Source organism: Orbicella faveolata, unplaced genomic scaffold (assembly GCF_042242905.1).
Source record: "Orbicella faveolata isolate gen_17 unplaced genomic scaffold, um_ofav_v1 contig_46, whole genome shotgun sequence".
Classification (NCBI taxonomy): Eukaryota; Metazoa; Cnidaria; class Anthozoa; order Scleractinia; family Merulinidae; genus Orbicella; species Orbicella faveolata.
Genome location: NW_028301576.1, coordinates 30,330,506 through 30,350,169, shown reverse-complemented (window position 1 = coordinate 30,350,169; position 19,664 = coordinate 30,330,506). Strand labels below are relative to the sequence as shown.

The window sequence follows — 19,664 nt, the reverse complement described above, 5'->3', positions numbered from 1 at the left end:
ACAACCAAACCACTGGCAGAGTGCGTTGCGGATGCACTCGATGCTTTCGATCATATTTTGAACGTTCTGAACCCTTTTGAACGACGTTTTGAACGATGTTTTGAACGATGTTTTGAACGATGTTTTGAACGATGTTTTGAACGTTCTCTGCAGGAAATTTGGTACTTATGCAATATAGAGAAACAGCAACAAGATGAACATTTTACCCAAAAAAAGGTAACTAAATTGTAGCGAAATTGTGGAAAACCAGCCGTGAGGTCACATCTGCAAACTATAAACAGTCCCGTCTCCTATAACTATCATAGGACCAAGGAAACTGACAGCAGGCATACAGTGCTGTATCCCACCACAATACAAACTTTATTTAGAGCGGGTGATTTGATACTGAATTTATTTTTAATTTGATTATGGTCAGTTGTATCAGTTGTATATTAAATACCATAGGGTAATTTTATAAATCATTTTGTTTATTATTTCACATTTATTAGTTAATTGTAGGTCCACATCAGCCTCACTGGCTGCCAATCTTTGTAACCTGCATTACTAAATAAAATGATGATGATGGGTTGAGAACTGTCCTAAACATTCTTTGAAAATTATACAAAACCTTGTTGTTAAGAAGCAATACTAGGGGGATTTATCTCAACCTATAGGAACTTTGTAAATCCTGCCTTTGGGTACACCAAAAGATTTCTGGTTTTGTTCAACATCTGTCAGTATCTACACATAATTTTGTATGGCAAATTAGCAGTTTTCATTGAACTGTTGCAACATTTACTTTTGTTTTTAGAAAAACCCTAGGTTTCAATAAATTGAAATCTTCCTGGTTTAAACAACCTTTGCCCTTCCCCTCTCCTGCTACAAAGGTCAATTTGTAGTGGGGGAGGGGTGGTAGGAACTGTTTTGCTCTGAGGATTTAAGAGTAAATAATACAGGCAGACTGGGGCTTCATATACACCTACATGTTTGTTCCTTTCACTCCTTTGAAACTAATAATATGCCTTAAAAATTATTTTTTTTTACTACAGCAATTGTGTATTTTATTTAATTTTTCAGTTGGCATGTGCGGAACATCGACAATATTGAGCGAGTACGTCGTGATGAAGAAAATGCAAGATTAGAAGAACAGGAAAGAGAAAGAAGGAAAGCTCTGGCAGTGAGTTGTCATGGTTATTATTTTTATAAGCTGCAAAGCTACGATATGTAGGTCCAGGAAATATCCATACCCTACCCACAGACAGGATTTTTTATGACCCCCCCCCCCCCCTTCCTCCCTCGCACCCCTCTGAAAACTCCAGTTAAGCTTCATATATTACTTGTAATTTTTTGGTCTAACAGAAATCACCCCCACCCCACCCCTAGGAAATTCCAACCCCTTCTTTGGGAGCGGAGTATGAGTATTTCCTGGAAAATGCACAATAAATTGTACTAGCAGGGTTCAAAATTGCGACTCACTGGTCGCCAATGTGACCAAAAATTGAGCACTGGCGACTAAATTTTCAGAACTGGTTGCCAGCTGGCGACTCGCATTTCGTCCGATAACTAAAGAAAACCACGACACAACTTTTGTTTGTAAATCTCTATTTTAGGAAATCAATCGGATATGGTAGCTAGTATACAAACTCACCTTTCTGTCCCCAGTAAAATAATGTCTGAATATTACACGATAATCGAAAAAATTGAATGCATATTTCGACACGTCGATACTGCGTTCACGGCGCGCCATACTGTTTCAGCCGCTTCTTCCGAAACTGGGATCGCAGGCGCACTTCAACGACATGTGCTTTTCATTTGCCGCGAAAATGGCGACAGATACCAATCAGTTGAAGAATTATGTGAGCGAAAGGCGTCGAGGAAAGCAAGTACAAAATAAAGCAAGGCATTTTGAAGAAGTAGCAAAGGGAAAATAGGCAAGGACCCGTGTTTGTCTCACAATGAAAACCACGCACTTGAAACATTTTATGCTTCGCTTCATTTAAAATGACTGTGGAGACAACCATCATCTTCGGAGCTGAGACATACCACCTGAGAACAACGGTAGCTTTATAACTAAGTGTTACTCGTGTTGTTTCTAATTGTTTTCGCTCTTCAATTGTGACTTTTCTTGCATGCAAAGTAACGTATAAAATCGAGTTCTTGTGTAAGTTATATATAAAATAAGTTGGCGACCAAAACTTTTCTGTTAGTCGCCAGCTGGCTCCCGAACGAAAAAGTTAATTTCGAGCCCTGACTAGGTGCTCCTAGTATCATTTATTAGACTAAAACTTTGAACTGTGTTTAGGAGCAAGAGGCCAGAACAGCCTTACTACGTGGTCGTGCTACCAGAAAGCAACTCAAAGATGAAACATGCCATGAAAAAGCAGTTGTTACAGTTGATAACAAACCACAACATCTTAATTTGTTTGCTGACATTGAAGAGAAGGTATGTGACACAAGACTTGGATAACTTGAGGACATTTTTTTGCTGATGATACAATCAGTGTCCCAGATAACAGGAGGGTCTGTGGTCAAAAACTTGCTAAGGTCTTGTACCTGACACTCAATTTATCCACTGACCTGTTCAAATATTTCCTTGTAGACGCATTGCTTTAAAAGTAGTCTCTGCCATTTATATCGGAACTGTGACGACAATTTTATGTTTTGTAAATGGGCTTTTGGACAGCTTAAAAGGAAAGTTTCACTATACATTATTTGTGAATTGTGCTCCTATTTTGTAGAACCTTCAGGACAGGTGAAAGACAAAAAAAGTAAACAAAACCATTCGCCATACAACATACTTAACTGTCTGACTATAGATTTATTGACCAGATAATTTTAGAACATCACAAGGGAAGGGTTTACTGGAAAAATGTTGCATGGGACTAATAATAATAAATACACCCAGGTAATTCAAAAGTTTTGTTCCAGCTCAGTCATGGAAACAACCGTGAATATGAAGCTGAGAAAAAAGCTGAACAGGAAAAAAGGGAAAAAGCCATCGGCCTTTTAACTTACCTTGGACAGAGTGAAAGAGATGCACAAGGTCTGTTCAGTACTCTCTCCTATCTAGATTACTCAATACTTAACTAAGTTAGTTCAGGCAGCCAATAACTAAAATAAACTGAACTGGATACTGTTCCAAATGATGTTGTGCAGTCGTCAACTTGTTCATGAACTACTGGTATGTAAGCGACTTTTTCTTCCAATTTTCTTTTCTTATTTTACAATGTCAGATGATTGTTAACACTAAGTTGGTTCTTAATCAGAAGTGGTTAGTGCACGCTTCACCTTTACGGTGTCTTTCCAATTATCATACCATTTTCTGTAGCATGATGTCCAATTAATCAAGCTTGCTGAAGACTGTACTACAAGGATATCAAGTTTATTTTTTGTATGGACCTTGCTGTGTTTGGTCTGTACTGTCTAGACCTCAGGCAAATATTCTCTCAATACAACCCTCACTATTTATTAATAAGGTATATGTACTGGAGTCACTGCATTGCAGTTTATAGGAGGTGTATGTATATGACATAGAAGGTGTAGTAGATCATGTCACATTCACAGGCACTACTTTGAAAGTAGCACAAATGTGGAGTAAAATGCAGATTTTGAATGGGAATCTGCTGTGAAGTGTTGTGTATAAACTTAACATATGGCTGTTTGCTGGAGAGACTACCACTCAATCACAGTGAAGTCGTGGCCAGTCAACAATAAAAATTGTTTGTTATTCCACTTTCCTTACATGTAGGTGCAAAGCCATGGTATGTCAAATCACATCAAGAGAGAATGAACCTTAATGCCACAAGTGAAAGGTAACTGATTATGAATCTTTTCTGTAGTTAGTTCATTACCGTTCACACTGATATTTGTGTTAATGATTTGGTAAAACAATTAAACCCATGCAAGGGCCACAGAAACTGTCATAATTATCGAGCTCTCCCAGCTGAGCAGGTTAGTTCATAATTAATACAGTGAAACCTCTCCTTACAGACACCTCTTTAATATGAACACCTGTCTATTACATACAGTTCTCTATGTCCCAACAAAATTCTCACATATTTTCTTCTAAAGGAAACCTTTTTAAGTGCAGACCCTCTCTAATACTGACAAAGGACAGTAAATCTTCACGGGCCCCAGAGGAATGCTCTCTTTGTTTTGTGTCTTTTTATTTCTTTTCCTCTGTGTTTAGCTCTAAAGAAAGTGACAGAAAGAAGCTAATGGATCCGCTGCAAAACATGAGCAAATTCCTTGAAGCCAAGAATTCTAACAAAAGAGACAAAGACAGGAAACACAAAGATAAGCACAAGAAACATAGAGACACTGAAAAGAACTCTAAAACACATCAAAAGAAAAGTGTTGAGCAAATGAGAAAAGAGAGATTAAGACGAGAGCAAGAAGAACATGAACGAGAAAGGAAGCTGCTTGCGTCTGTGAGAAGAGAAAACAATAATAAGGCCACAACTGATCTTACTGATGGCCAGGAAACCTCTAGGTATTCACTCATTGAAACAGATTTCCTTGTTTTAGTTAATTTTGGTGTGTATATCCAGCTGGGAAAGTTACAACTTACTTCCACCTCTTTCCTTATTAGTCATATCTATAACAAAATTCTCGATCGTGATTGGTTCTTGGCACGCCTATTTGTCACGTAATCCATGCAAGATCACGTGGGTGTCCAATTACAACCTTTTTAACTGGATGCCTGTAATTGGATACCTACGCCATTCGCACGTCAATTAGCTGCGCTTTAAGGCTTCTTTCTTAGTGTTTCCTACAGTTTTTCAAACTTTCGGACAGCGTTACCAGCTTTTTTCGTTCCAATATTCTCAAAGGAATTTTTTGATCACAGAATTTTTAATTGATACAATTAAGAACGTGTGCGCGAAAATTTTCCAGTCAATAGATTTTTTTAAAACTTTTACTGCAGTCAGATAATGAGTTACTTGTGTGAGAAATGCAAAAAAAAATGGGGTCACTGACTTCGTTTCAGAGATAAAGCATGTGGAAAACTACCCTGATTTTGAAAAATTGGCGCACGTAATTCAGCGTGGTCTTCAGGGATTTGTAGTTAAAAATATCGAAGGTGAGTCAACCGAGGAAAACGATCTTAGTTGTATTTTGTAGAAATGGGTCTGTTGCGTAAATAATTCCAAATGTTACCAACGTTTTCACAAAACCTAACCCTTCAAGAGGCATTTGAAAGCGTCGCACAGACAAACGAAGAGCTAGAGAGAACGAAATTCGATGGTGCACTTTGCAAAAAATTCAAACTTCTAGTCGATAGATTTTCTTCATTTTTTCGCTAAACGTAGAAAATCGAAAGAGAAAATGATCCATCAAAAGAAAAATAGGGGTAACCGGACGTCCAAGATCATTAAATCCAAGAAAAGCAATGGCCATCTGCCCTATCATTGTTCATTTTATTACTTAGCGCGCACTCACACATGACGTGGCGTGTGAATTTGCGTACGCAGTAAGGATGCGCAGAAACAATTAGCGCGAACGTCCTTAAGTACTAATTGCATCTTGTGTCGTACAATTTAGGGAGTCAGTAATCGTGCTTGTAATTTCAAATCGCCCTCGCGCCGTGCACTCGGTTTTGAACTGAATTACTTGCGCGATTACTCCCTAAATTGTACTTCACTCCGTCCAATTACTAGTACTTACTTGTTTGATTTAGTTTAAATTCTTCCTTGTGTATTGGTTTTGTTTCAGGTACAATTCTCAATACAATCCAGAGTTAGCCAGAAGACCTAGGAATGATCGGCGTTACCGACCATATTAGGTTAGGACTTCGTCGAAAACTACCGAAAATGACCGACTCCTTCAAGTAAGTTTGCCGAAGAGATCCGATTAGAATCACGAGTTCTCCGAATATTGTCGACCACTATAAGCAAGTTTACCGAGCCAGAGGAGAGCCCATTTCTCTCAGCAAGTTGACCACAGGAGTATTGAGACGAGCAAGTTCAACAATTTCAGTGAGTTTGTGAAAGTGAGCGGCCAACCATGATGATTGGGTAAGTCAAAGTTTGGGGACATTCGGTGAGAGACATCTGAAAATAATCCAAGAACTGGCCAAGGCCAATCATCGTATGGAAAAGAACCAAAAACCTACGGGTACTCCATTTTGATTAAAGATGGTGACAATGTGCTACAACAAGCTAGCTATAACATATTATTTTTTTACCACAATTGCTACTGATCTCGCAATCTGATTGGCTAATTTGCCGTTGTCGATAAGAGTCCAGACAACACTGCTCGCGTCAATGTGTCATGTGATGCCTTTTTCTGCTCGCGCTCTGAAAAAACATTTTCTCTGACGTTGGGGTAAAAAACAAATCGAAATGTGGTTTAGCGTGGTCTGTCCTCTTATCGACAACGATACGCGTCATCACAGTGGTCAAAATTTGTTGTCCACAACATGTTTACCACTGTGATGACGCGTATCGTTGTCGATAAGAATACAGACCACGCTAAACCACATTCGATTTGTTAAATTCCACACTTCCAAAGAATAGTGACTTTTATTAGTATTAAAATAATGTTAATATATGAGTCAGTTAAAACTGTCCTCCCTTAGATTATAAAACGTTTCAAGTCACCAAACGCCGGTGGCAAACAGTGCTGTTGTTTTTTCCCAAATTGTCATTGTATCACACAATCGGAAATAACACACTCAAACACAAGCACAGGGTAGCCATGTGTACACATCATTAGCAACAAATTCAAAGCCTTCACAGTCAAGTCTCATTGTGGCGGACACACTCGGGGACGTCGTTTAGTGTCCGTAACACAAGAGTCCGTTATGGCGGGGTATGAGATAAAAAAAAAGTGCAATAAACAACATAGACAATGTCTGTGAAGCAAGGGCTATTGTGCAGACAAATATAGAATAGATGTGAAAATAAATATTCCAGAAGTCTTTTGAAGTGTATTTTGACAAATAATGAACAGCAGACTGTAACTTGACATAATTATGTTATATGAGAAGTACGTGGAGTCCGCTTTATCGAGAGTCAAAACAATCAAATTTAAGTTATACAGAAAACTATGAATATTATTTAAGAACTCAATTAATTGACGTAGTATACAAAACACGTTTTAGGAATTGCTGAATTTCAAAATTCCTCAGGAAGCTGGTCGCATTGAGTTGGAGCAATAGAGCAAATAATTGATAAATGTCATCAATTGGGTAATCCTTAAACAAGTCTTGTTCTCAGTAAATATCGAGCACTTCGTCGAAACCATAAAGCAACCACGACAAAAAAGGCAACAGAAAACACGAAACAAGCGAATAAATAGGGAGAGCTTCTTGTCTTCAATAGAGTCCTGGATAAAACTGAAAACAAAGCAAAAACCAAAAGGGTTAACTTGTGAACTAATCTGATATTAAGAGAAAACCAAGACAAAACCCTCACTTAGTAAAGTTAAGAAGACGGTCTGACTAGTAACCGGTCGTTTAACCAAGTTGGTTATACTCTAACCATTTTCCCCCAACTAGAAGTCGAAAACACTGTCTATTTCTCGTTCTTTGAGCGTGAATGGGGGCTAATCGACTTCTGGTTATGGGTTAACCGGGTAGCGGCTAACCGGCTAATCGACTTGGTGGCTAAACGACATACCACGCCTTTTCCGTTTAAACTCTTGTATAAGTCGCGTTCCCTCACTGGTGAAGGCTCTCCTTGAGGCCAGATAACATGTACAAGGTTAGGGGTGGTTTGGGATAAAAACTAAATAGCTCCTCAAACGAGTCAACTGAAGTTTCGTACCTGATTTGTTAGGATTCACAAGTGTTGAACCAACACCAGTAATGCTCCGCACCATGTGGTTGTACTGGAATACAAAATGAAGTAATAATGTGTGAAAAAAAAAAAGAATACAAACAAAAATCGTAGATAGTTCCGTTAGTGTTGTGTGTGATAGCTGGTGTAGCATACACCACAGATGTAAACCTTTTTATTTTTTTGAGCCCTCTGATCGGTTTACTAAAGTTTGGTACATTTTATCTGAGATTCGAGAGGAAAATAGATCTTTCTTGACTGGTCAAACCACTGAAACCAAGTGTAAGATCTTTCAAAACAGACGAGAATACTCACCTGGTCTGTAACATAGACAATTTTTCTTTTATGATCAAAAGTCAGTCCAGTGGGATGAAAAAACTGAGCTTGCCTGCCGACTCCATCCCTGTAGCCCTCTGTACCACCAGCCAGCGTTCTAACTTCGCCTATCCATTAACAATAATAACGCGTCATAACTCCCTTAAAAGTTCTCATTGTCTTAATGGTTAAAACGTAAAGCATATTTTTCAGCAACCCAATACCACAAGCTTTCCATGGAAAATTTTCCTTAACCCCGGAACTAGAAAGTTTGTAATGTAACTCAGAGTAGGAAAAACTCTTGGAAATCCAGAAAAGAGAATTGCTTTGTTCACTAACAGAGGTCTCCCTGACGACTGGAGTTAACCAAAGGATTTTAGTCGTTGAATGAGATGGAACTGTTAAGTCCATACACTTACCTGTTGGCGTGACAATCCTTACAGCGTGGCTATCCTAGAAAAGAAGTTACAGTAAAAGCAATTTGTTTCTAAGCTTCTGGTACAGCTTAAAACTGACCACGCCCATCGCCATATTTCTTTGGCATCTTAAATGTTTGCACTAACTGTCCCGCCAAATTCTTTGGCGATGTTTTCTACAGTTAGCAAGATGAGATACTTGTGATGAGGCAATGCAATTCAACAAAATGTTTAAGTGACGCTGGGTTCAGAGGTCGGTCAAAGCGTTAACTCGGGATTTATTGAATCAGCTCTTTAAGAGCTCTTCTTAGAAAACAGATGGTTGGGTCAGTGTAACACGATTTTTGGCGAATGTCAAAGAAATCAGAGCTAACTAAGAAAGACAAAACCTCATGTGTTGAAGTCTATCGTCAGTTACTTCACTTCTCAACATGTTCTTTTCAAATTTTTCAAGTGCTGTTTTTACAAACTCAAACCGAGGTTTGCGAGCCTCTCAAGATCACATTAAACTGATGAAAATGTCAACCGAACAAATTTTGTTACCTGAAGAGACATAAACATACTCACAAACTCAACAACATAAAGGATTTGATGGTCCGTGTCAAAGTATAGTCCTTCGGGATAATTAAACTGGGCTTCTTTTCCTACACCGTCCTTGAATCCTTCTCGTCCACCGCCAGCAAGTGTTTTTACTTGGCCTTCAAATATAAATACTAACGTTACTACATAGAGCAAACCATGCAGACACACAGATTGCTTGTAATTCTTATCACCAACGTAACGTCCGTCACCCTTGCAGTTTTAGTTAACTATCAGCAATGCATTTTCCCATACACCAGGCTGACACGAGACCAAACGAAAGCACACAAATGCAATCGAACACATACGAACGCAGACGAAGGTGCCCGAACGCAAACTAACGCATGCAAAGGCAGACAAATGCAAACGAACGCCCAGAAAGACATACGAATACAAACGAATGCCTACGAAGACATACGAATACAAATGAACGCGTACGAAGACATACGAATACAAACAAACGTAAATATTAAAAGACATAAGAGTACAAACGAACGAACATGAGGGGAGACAAATGCAAACGAATACGCGCCAACGCAATCATCTAACGCACTTGCGGGCGGTGTTGACGGTAGAGAGAGCTGTAGGTATAACAACTTGTCAAATCATACCTAACTCATAAGCGAGGACAGAACACATCGTCCAAGAGACATTAATAAGAAAATAAATATCAACTTACCACTATTTACGTCCACCGTCCGTATAACATGGTTATACTGCAATAATAAAAACAATAGGAGTGAATGGTGAAAATTTATCAATGAGCACGTGGCAAGTTACTGTTTGCTACTGTTTAAATAGAATAAACAGTAGCAAAGTCCGCGGGGCAGCTCTTCGTCCACTGTTTCCAGATCGAATTGGAATTTAGAGGTGTCGGTTTTTGTGGAGAGAGGAAAACTGAAGAACCCGGAGAAAAACCACTGGAACAATGAAACAACCAACAACAAACTCCTCCAGGATTCGAACCCAGGCCACATTGGTGGGAGACAAACGTCCGTGCTCACCAAAGAAAAAGGAGCAATTTTGTAATTGTTGTTAATAGCAATTACGTTATGTCTTATCTATTTGTACCGTAGGCCAGGCTATAAGATCTTATACAACTGAGAAAGAGAAAAACCTAAGACATGAGAAGGAACTGGCGAAGATCGAAAATGGGAAAATGACAAGAAACGGCTGAATTAATGTGGTGAATGTTCCCCACTATTCACTCGTCGCTGTATGCCTTCTTCTCCTGTTTTAACGAGAGCCATTGCTAAACAAATAATGTCAAAAAATAATAAAATAAAAAGGTACTTAGTGCCCGTACATGATCAGCCACATATAACATCCCAGAATACACGTCGAGTGAGTTCCCTGTTGGATGGTAAAACCTAGCCTCTCTTCCAATACCATCCACCAGTCCCTGGCTACCACCCGCCAGTGTTGTCACTTTCCCTGTTGGAATAAACGTTGGTGAAGGTGAAAGCTTACAGCAGAATCTAAAGCAATAAGCGAAAGGAAAGACTCAATAAACTAAACCAAACAAACGAACGACCAAGCAAAGGTTTGTATTATTTCATCGGTGGAAAATAAAGACAAAATTCACACATGATTCTATCAGCCTACCGTCAGGCAACGAAATGATCCTTATTGCATGATTATCCTGTGTAAAGCAGACATCGTATTTAATGTAACAACTTCAACCAAACATATCGCATTACTTGATTTCCTCTTTACCGCACGATGTCTGATCTGCTATACGATTTGTTTCAACAAATTTTTCACACTTTATTTAACGTCTCACGGAACTAAAACTATGTTGAAAAAGAGAGAAACATCATCAGAAAGTACATTGGCTCACTGAAGCTTGGGATATTCTATTCTGAAACAAGTGATCTGACACCTGCAATGTTTTACCTTCAAAACACTTTGTGACTTAAGTGAGCACTAACAAGCTCTGAGGTAGGTAAGTACACAGTCACGGTGAAATGTGTACAGATCATAATATCTAAGAAAACAAAACACGTGAACGTTTGTAGACTTCCCCGATGTAACTGACCGTATCACTGAGAAACAACCTCCTTTTCATGTTGTCAATTTCCAGATGTTGAGGATTGGTCATCTTAGCTTTGATTCCTACGTCATCATGGAATCCAGGCTCCCCGCTGCCGGCAAACGTGGTTACTTCAGCTGAAACAAAAACTGCAAGGTCAGCTATTTTTGCGCAACAATTTTCTGAGAACTTTTACGTCAACAGTGCATCCAGATGAAACAAACATAGGAAGGAGTAACTGAAGGCACCTGTTTTAAGATCAACTTTCCTTATTCGATCGTTTCCCTGTGTAATCAACAAAAGAAACAGCCATGTTAATTCCAACCCATGATGGAGAGCAAATCAACAGAGGCTGAAGAATAAGACAGTTAATCCGCCAGCCTTATTCCCACGGTCATTCCTCAAGGTATTTTTTGGTCACAAATGGTTTTGGAAATCCAAGGAGAATCCAAAAAAAAAAACACAATCCTGTGACGCAAATTTTGATTACGTGGACAGCCCGAGAGGTTTTGCGCGTTACTTTGCGCGTTGCTTTGCGCGTTGCGTGGATGTTTTCGTAGAGGCTCTACGAAAACATCCACGCAACGCACGTGGTAACGTTACCCGCGGACAAACTGGGTACCACGTCTTAATTCCTTTGGGAATAAGGCCTGAGCCTCCCTATGGCGACAAGCTGACTTCACATGGAGTATTTTACAACTGTGACATGTTACACGCTAGTCGGCGAGTTGTGGTGTAACTGACTTATCCCAGTCCCACGTGAGACGGAGAGAGATTATTCTTCTGATTCACGAACAGCTTTTTTTCTGAGAAGAATCCAGTCAAGCCTTGGCATTCAAAGCAAGAAATAATATTTATTGAATTGTTTATAAGTAATCAGGCCAACATTTCTAGCTACACAATACAAGGTGACTGAACTTACACTGTCTGCCACATATAAGACTTTTTCCACTTGATCAATGGCCATTCCTGTGAGCAAGAAACACAAATTAGTACAAACGTATGGAAACTCCCTTTCTACGCCATTGTTCTTTTACTTTTGGAGAAAATCGAGACTTCTTCTTCTCTTTGTTAACTAATTCGCAATAATCAATCACAACCTTCAGTATCTTTTTATATACTAAGGACAACTCCGACGAAGACGCTCCCATCTAGTTACAAACAGTTTAATTTTCTTTGGCACGCTTTCCCGAATTCACCTAATCTGGACATTTCAGGTTGATCTACACGAAGTGACTCTACAAAAAAGGCGGCAAAAGTTATGCGCGCGCTCATTTTTGTGACAGAGTTGAATGAGACACGTGAGGAGTGAGACAATTCTTCCGAAATATTCCTCGCAAACACCTCCAGCTGTCCTGTATTCTGGAAAACTATGACAAAAGTAACGGTTTACGGGACGGTCCGAAGACAAAGCGTTGATGAAAACTGTGAAAGACAAATCAGGCAAAGGGGCTGTTTACGACTCCGTGGCTGCCATTGTCAAGAAAACGCTTGTGTTGAAACGAAACTCAGAATCGATGAAGTTGGCTGTGATATAAAACGACAAGACCCAAATGTGAGGTAACAAACTTTACTCAAGCGCTTAGCTTAATCTTATGCAAAAGTCTGTGTTTACTTTCTGAAGGAAATTTTGTCACTTTTTAGAATAGAACTCTTTGCTTCTTTCCTTCTTCGTTTTAGCCCCTCTGTCGCTTTGACAGTCGAAGGTCTGGCCCAAAGGGTCGTTTGAACACCGAATTTCAGTTCACCGTCGGCACTTCTTTTCCATTTTTAAACAAGTAGCAAAATTAAATGCCGGCTACTTTGTACTCCTTACCTGACGTGTGATGAAACTTTGCATTCTCTCCTATTCCATCTTTGTATCCTTGAGCACTTCCTGCAAGAGTCGTCACTCGACCTGTACAGGTAAAGTGAATGAATCCCACACAAAACATAAATACTCGAAAAATTTGATCCTTTTGTTTTGAAGGTTTAAGTCTTCCCTAGCATGAAACATGCATTGCGCCTGCTACCGTGTTAAGACTTTCTTTTTCTTAATCTTTCAATGAAACGCAAAGTTAACAGTATCGTGGAATTCATTTCTCACGCGTGTTACAGAAAAATTTAGCAGGCCTGGCTGGTGTTTGGTTGTCACTAAGGTGCTAGCCATTTTTGTCCTCACACGTGAAGACCTGCCAGCGGCGCGGGGTAAGAGCAAGTTTTGAACATTTCTCTCAAGGAATCACCTTCAATTCCCGCTGCAAAAAAAAAGACATGCTCACCAGTGATTACGTCGATTTTCCTTATACGGTCATTACTGTGGACGGTCTCTGGGCAGCCCTGTAAAGTGATAACGGAGAAATACAATCTTGAACTATCTTAACTTTTTAAGGACGATGCGTAATGAACACAAAGGTCTTTTCGTCAGATTAGGACCTTGTGTAAAAAGTAGATCTTATAAAGGGCTACTGGAAATACGAATCCATAGAGGAAATTGGGGTTACCCACGAATTTTCCCGAGATAATTAGTCTTGGATCTCGAACAAAAATGCTGACTATATGAAAGATCATATATTTGAAATTCGAAGAAAGGTATGAAGACATCAATGACCATCGCAGTTATATACACAACTTAAGCAGTTGTGAAATTAAAGCCTGAAAAAAATTCAGGCTTGCACGGGATTTGAACCCATGACCTCTGCGATACCACTACAGTGTTCTACCAACTAAGGTATCAAGCCAGCTGGGAGCTAGTCACGTTATGAGTTCGTAATATACCCGTAGATGGTATGTGAATATATGGAAGATCATATATTTGAATTGCGGAGAAAGATATGGCGTGACCGGCTCTTAGTTGGCTTGATAACATAATAATAATGACAGAATCGCGAACTTGGTAGCATAGCTGATTACGTTAGTTTTAATCCTGGGGCGCTCATGTAACCCATGCCTTGCGTGTGCGCAGAGCGTTTGCGCACTAACAAAAGTAGGCACCGTCCTTAATGAGGAAAATTTACATAGTTAGCTTGGTGTTTAATAAACAGCTGAAGATGGAATGAATTTTGTCACGTGACATCTCTTATCGCTGCGATCGGACATCACCCAAGATGAAAATCGTTCAACATCGTGTAATGGTTATTCTCTCCTACAAAACTCTGTAAAACATGTCACCAAACAGATTTTAGAACTTTCCTGTTCAAGGAATCAGTCCAAGCTAGCTAAGGAATTTTTTAATGTCGTTCAGATGATATAATATCTTGGTCTCTTGACTATTTTGAGAATCTGTTAGAATGAATTATTCATTACAACTGCTTGTGTACTACATTGCATATTCATAAAATCTATCGTTAATCATCGAAGTAAATAAGATCGCTTGAATCTTATGAGGCTGTGTCAACTGTTCTAGAGCTCAGGAACAAGGGAATCTCAAATAAGCTTTGTTCCGTTTCATTGGGCAAAGTTCTGTATTCTAATGAATAACTTAAATAAGGGCATCTCAAACGGTTAAATGAACAGACGTATGTGAAGACGTCAACTTTTTCTAACTTGCGATCGAAAGAAAGTTAGGTTTTAAGGTGAGGCACTGATTTTTAAACGAATTGAGAACAAAGAACTTAGAGGGTGTTGAAAACAAGGAGGAAAACTAGGTTTTATTAACATACAGAAAATATATTAGTATGCAGGTTTTCCTTGAGAAGTGCGAGTATTTCCTAGTCCAAAATAAATACTTCGTTAACCTTTCATTGAACAGGTAATTGCCTATTTAGAAAGCTTACCATCTTCCTACCTTTGACTTAATAAAAGAAATCATTTCTTTACAAACTAAAACAGCTGAAACTCACACTGACTACAATGAGTTAAGAAAAGTTAACTATAAAATGGCAATCATGTGCTATGAATCAAAAGAGCTAGCGAATGGTGCGAATGTGGTATCCCAAACTATTCCAAAATATGCTCTAACAAACTCAAACTACAGAATTGTGAGTATTTAGTATTGAATATAACATAGATACCTGTATAGATAGAAACATTAAATGTAATTCCTACACAAAAACCATCGAAGAAAGCCTTTTTGCCGCATATTTCGCGCAGTAATAAACATAAAATCCCCTGTATACTTACACAGTCAGCCACGTAAAGCACATTTTCTTGGGAGTCAAACTCGATACCCCAGGGGTAATTAAACCTGGCGTTATTTCCTATCCCATCCATTGCAGTAGTTTTGGAATCCACGCAGTCTTTATGGCCGCCTACATGAGCTTTTCCACCACCGGCTACTGTTCTTACAACACCTGTGGAGACGGTCAGACAAAGGAAAATCTCTCAGTTTTACCTTAGTTATGGAGATGGATGCTGGATACCAGGCGTAGTCAATCGATAAACCGATAATCAATATCAATCGAAAATTGATATCGAATGCCGACAGCAATCGATGAAAATCGACAAAGAAAGAAGTTGTGAGTTATCGATTGTTATCGATTGCCGATAGTAATCGATAGCGATTGATTCATCGATTGATATCGATAATTATGGATTGTTATCGGAAACAGTTTTTGTCCTTTCACAAGTTACACTGATACAAAGTTTGATAAAATTTGTCTATAATGATTTTATTTGAGTCAATTAATTTATCATAACCTGCGTATCTTTTACAATCATGGACAAAATAACAAGAACGGAAAAAAACTGGCAGAAACATTTTGGGCTAGGTTACATCTTTCTTTCTAGTTTACGACACCAAAAGAAGCCCAGCCCAGAGTAGCAACATAAAAGCCTCGAGTTCCAGTCTCATTGTAGTGTCGGCATAATGATGAAGCAACAGAGTCATAACGTTCTAGTGATTTCAATCATCTGCATGAGGAAACAAACGTAAGAGTAGATCTCGGGAGCAGGCCAAAAGGAAAGTATAATCTAGCTAGCATGTTGTTCCAGCTATCATTTTACACAATAACAAAGCCTTCTGAATAGTCCGGCTGGTTATTGTCGATTTTTTTTAAAAGATTTTTCCCAATCGATAGCAATCGATAAAGAAATTTTTCTGAGTTATCGATTGTTATCGATTGCCGATATCAATCGATAGCAATCGGCGACTGATTTCGATTGAACCGATTGATTTCCGATATCGGTTTTTATCGATTGACTACGCCTGGCGGATATTGTTTTAATATTTCGAAACTTCCTGGGTAATCAGAAAAAATCTACATATTTTAGCAAGAGATCCTTGCGGTTGAATTTCCAACACGAATTGCCGAATGAGTCAGCATTCGAATTCCCTTCAAACTTTTACCGTGAAGCCTTCTTATATTATTCAACGTAAAACATCAAAATCTGCTAAGGTACAACCTGATGTTACTAATCGCACCAAATCGAACGTTCGATTAATCAACTCAATCCAACTTAATCGAACGCAATCAGGCGATTGGGTTCGATTGAGTTCGGTAATCGAACACAATCAACTCTCACAAAAAAATTTGACCAGTCGAACGCAATCGAACGTTCGGGTGAGTTCGATTGAGCTCTGAAGAGGCAGAGAGCTGACTTTCAAACAACTTAAAGCGAATTGCAATTAATTAGTCCGGCAAATTTAATAACTTTCCGTAGGAGGAAGATAAATTCCAAATGTTGGAAACGGGGTTCAGGGAACCAAAAAGTTATGAGGGTAACGGATAACACAAATATATACGGAACAAAAGGGAGACACAAAGGAAATACGAAATAGCCGCAACAGGCTCGATCAAGTTCGATTAGCACGATTGGGTTCGATCAGGTTCGTTTTCAAGTTATTTACTTTGATTCTAGACGGCATCGCTTGCTAAAGATATTGATCATTATATTGTTTTTTCTAGCCACCTCTGTGGATGTTTAAGTTCATTGAAGGATTTTTTGCATGGCATATTTACATATTTACATGGCAAAGGCAAAGTGGGAGAAGTCGAGTCTGCGCAGTAATCTCACACACATGGTTTCCGACGAAATCGCCAGCTACGAAGACGACTTGGGACTCCGTAGGTTGATAAAAACAAATCATAACATGAAATAGGACTACAGTGAAGAAAGATTAATTTTCTATTGTCCGTTGAACTTTACGTTTCGGGATTTTTTTTTTTTTTTTTTTTTGCGATTTTACAGACAGTTTATTCTTTCAATATATTTTCCATGCCAAAAGTCTATACATCAATACAAATACTACTAATTAATTATTCATTTGTAGCTCTTTAATACTTAGACAGACTGTTCAATTATCTGGTTGTATAAAGGTGAATTTAAGATTTTTCTATTGTGTTCGATTAAGTTCGATTGGGTTTGATTAGTTCGGAAATCGAACGCAATTGAACTCTCTCACACAAATTTTTGGACTCGATTTTGTTCGATTATCGAGCCAATCGTTCGATTTATTTCGATTGAGTTTGATCGAGTTCGATTACCGAACGGTTCGATTAGTAACGTCAGCGGTACAGAAACAACAGATTTTCGTCAACAGTCCACGATACAGTCGCTTGAAACTTTTAACTTTTAATTTTTACTTGAAGGGAAAATAATCGCGGCGATTGAAAAAGGACGTCAAAATTAGTGTTTTGGCCAAGTTGCAGAATAAATAAATAAATAAATAAATAAATAAATAAATAAATAAATAAATAAATAAATAAATATAACACAACAGTCTTACGACTGACAAACCCGTGGCCCTCGAATTCCCGATCGAATTGGAATTTAGAAATGTTGATTTTTGTGGAGGGAAGAAAACCGGCGAACCCGGAGAAAAACCCTCAGAGCAAGGCGAGAACCAACAACAAACTCAACCCACTTATGACAGCGGGTCCACGATTTGAACCCGGGCCACATTAGTGTGAGGCCAGCGCTCTCACTACTGCGCCACCCCTGCTCCCCTAGAATGAAATCTTGAATAGAGTGTGTTCACGTGACGTCATCAAATTCTCAAATCCAAAACTAAAGAGCCCCTGAAGGTTTCATCCACATCAGGCACAAGAGGTACTAAATTTATCTCTGTTTACAACTTTCCAGCGCGGTAGCAGCATTTGAAAACACATATTAAGTGGCCGGGTATTCTGAAGTTTAGCCAGATAATCAGTTGTCTAGATAGCCAAAGCAAGTTCCAGATGTTTACACTATTTTCCGGCGGCGATATTGGAGGACTTAGGAGGTCCTCCAACATGGCGGCTCCATACTAGGCTCTGTAATTTTGCGCGGAACATTTCGACGAATATCTCAACTTTGGGACACACCTTAAACTTGGAGAACTGTCTTCTTTATTTATCGTCTATAATATCACAATTTCTTTACTTTATCCACTGAATGGTTTTTGATTTTATTTTTTATTGCGTGACAATGCACACACTCAATAGAAGTGAAGCGACAGTCGATTGCAGAACATGTTTGTCGACCACGAAACCCGCTCGAATATCGTGTTACAGTGCTCGTGACGTCCTATGAGGAACAGGCTGTTGCGTGACTGTTGTGCGCTGCTTTCAAAACTAAATAAATCTTTGGAAATAGGACACTTCACAGAAAGGCCTCGAGAGAGAGCTCATATTTTGTCAACAAATGCGTTTAATAAAAAAGCGCAAGATCTATTCTGCAGAAACGAAAGCAGACAACGGTAGCCCGAAGCGCGTTTACAAATTGAAAGTGATTTCCTTAGCGAGGAACTAGTGTATCAAAATGTTGACGATACATGAAACCTGCTCAGACACAATTGGCACAGATGTTTCACTTTAATTGCAAACTCGTTGGTAATAGCGCTTTTTGAGCTGGTTAAAGTAAGATTGTTCAAATACTACTGAAACGAGATGCAAATTTCTGCTGTATCGTTATATTGCTATGAAACCACGGATTCAAGGTTTGTTCAAGCACAAAATTGTGAGATTACATGTAACCATAACATATTTTTTTACCTAAAATACTAACCTGGTTCTTGTGCTAAAACTCTGGTGTGAAGAAGAACTATCGTCGTTACTAGCTGTGTTGAAAACGCCATCTCTGTTACGTTGCTACATCGAGCGACTTGTATTGCGTGACTTCACGTTGCTGTCTCTGTTGTCATTCTCTATTTTCCAATTGCCCATAATTCACTTTGTTTGCCCCCCAAATTTTGCATAAACTATTGTTGTGAAATGCTCTTGGGAGTATGCAGACCTCCCAAGAGTATTTCAAAACGATATTTTATGCAAAATATGGGGGGCAAACAGAGTGAATTATAGGCGATTGGAAAATAGAGAATACAAAAGAACAAAGCCCATGGGCGTTTTGTCAATGAGAGTGTGTTAATTAGACCATGTTTAGTCTGCGAACAGGCTCCCGGCGAGGACGGAAAAAAAGTTCGGCGAGCGGGAAACAGAAGAATTCGAAGAGCAAAGCTGTTCGCAGGCTAAACCATGTTAGGTTTGAATGGTCTTTTTAAAATGCATAAGGGTTAAGCTAATTTGACTTCATGATCAATACGTTATAGGTTTTTGTTTCTGCAGTCCTATTCTTTTCTAAGTTCAATTGATTACACTTTCTTGACTCTCTTTTGGATGTCATTTTGACACATAAATACCAGGACACGTCCTTGGAGACCTAAGA

At 38.9% G+C, this 19,664-nt stretch overlaps 2 protein-coding genes across 4 annotated transcripts; one reads left to right on the top strand and one right to left on the bottom strand.

Moving 5' to 3' along the window:
* The first annotated feature begins 9 nt into the window (after window positions 1–9).
* Window positions 10–6,901, top strand: LOC110059797 (leukocyte receptor cluster member 1 homolog). 3 transcript variants are annotated; one of them, XR_016203530.1, is made up of 8 exons: window positions 10–216; window positions 1,057–1,156; window positions 2,282–2,422; window positions 2,908–3,022; window positions 3,728–3,791; window positions 4,169–4,471; window positions 4,970–5,062; window positions 5,695–6,901. XR_016203530.1 is itself a non-coding variant. In XM_020766521.2 (7 exons), exons 1-7 carry the CDS (start codon window positions 194–196, stop codon window positions 5,762–5,764), a joined length of 816 nt encoding a protein of 271 aa, XP_020622180.1. In that variant the 5' UTR covers window positions 10–193; the 3' UTR covers window positions 5,765–6,901. The 3 variants fall into 3 exon arrangements, 2 of the variants coding, with proteins under 2 accessions (XP_020622180.1, XP_089133267.1); XM_020766521.2 differs by lacking the exon at window positions 4,970–5,062; XM_089277141.1 differs by lacking the exons at window positions 4,970–5,062; window positions 5,695–6,901 and having other exon boundaries at window positions 86–216; window positions 4,169–4,950.
* LOC110059792 (NHL repeat-containing protein 2-like) lies at window positions 6,891–19,160 on the bottom strand. The gene is made up of 15 exons (XM_020766517.2): window positions 19,008–19,160; window positions 15,204–15,373; window positions 13,364–13,421; window positions 12,919–12,999; window positions 12,025–12,071; window positions 11,351–11,387; window positions 11,109–11,239; window positions 10,676–10,712; window positions 10,377–10,504; window positions 9,750–9,786; window positions 9,059–9,189; window positions 8,495–8,528; window positions 8,076–8,203; window positions 7,749–7,812; window positions 6,891–7,318 (listed from the first exon to the last, which is right to left on the bottom strand). Exons 1-15 carry the CDS (start codon window positions 19,075–19,077, stop codon window positions 7,179–7,181), a joined length of 1,293 nt encoding a protein of 430 aa, XP_020622176.2. The 5' UTR covers window positions 19,078–19,160; the 3' UTR covers window positions 6,891–7,178.
* Between the last annotated feature and the right edge of the window lie 504 nt (window positions 19,161–19,664).

Excerpts from the sequence above, each read along its gene's own strand:
- LOC110059797 (XM_089277141.1), top strand. The coding sequence starts at position 194 with ATGAACATTTTACCCAAAAAAAG. Across the intron at positions 2,423-2,907 it reads TTGCTGACATTGAAGAGAAG|CTCAGTCATGGAAACAACCG; the intron begins GTATGTGACACA and ends GTTTTGTTCCAG. Across the intron at positions 3,023-3,727 it reads GAGTGAAAGAGATGCACAAG|GTGCAAAGCCATGGTATGTC; the intron begins GTCTGTTCAGTA and ends CCTTACATGTAG.
- LOC110059792 (XM_020766517.2), bottom strand. The coding sequence starts at position 19,077 with ATGGCGTTTTCAACACAGCTAGTAACGACGATAGTTCTTCTTCACACC. Across the intron at positions 9,787-10,376 it reads TGTTATATGTGGCTGATCAT|TATAACCATGTTATACGGAC; the intron begins GTACGGGCACTA and ends TTATTATTGCAG. Across the intron at positions 9,190-9,749 it reads GACGGTGGACGTAAATAGTG|GCCAAGTAAAAACACTTGCT; the intron begins GTAAGTTGATAT and ends TTATATTTGAAG.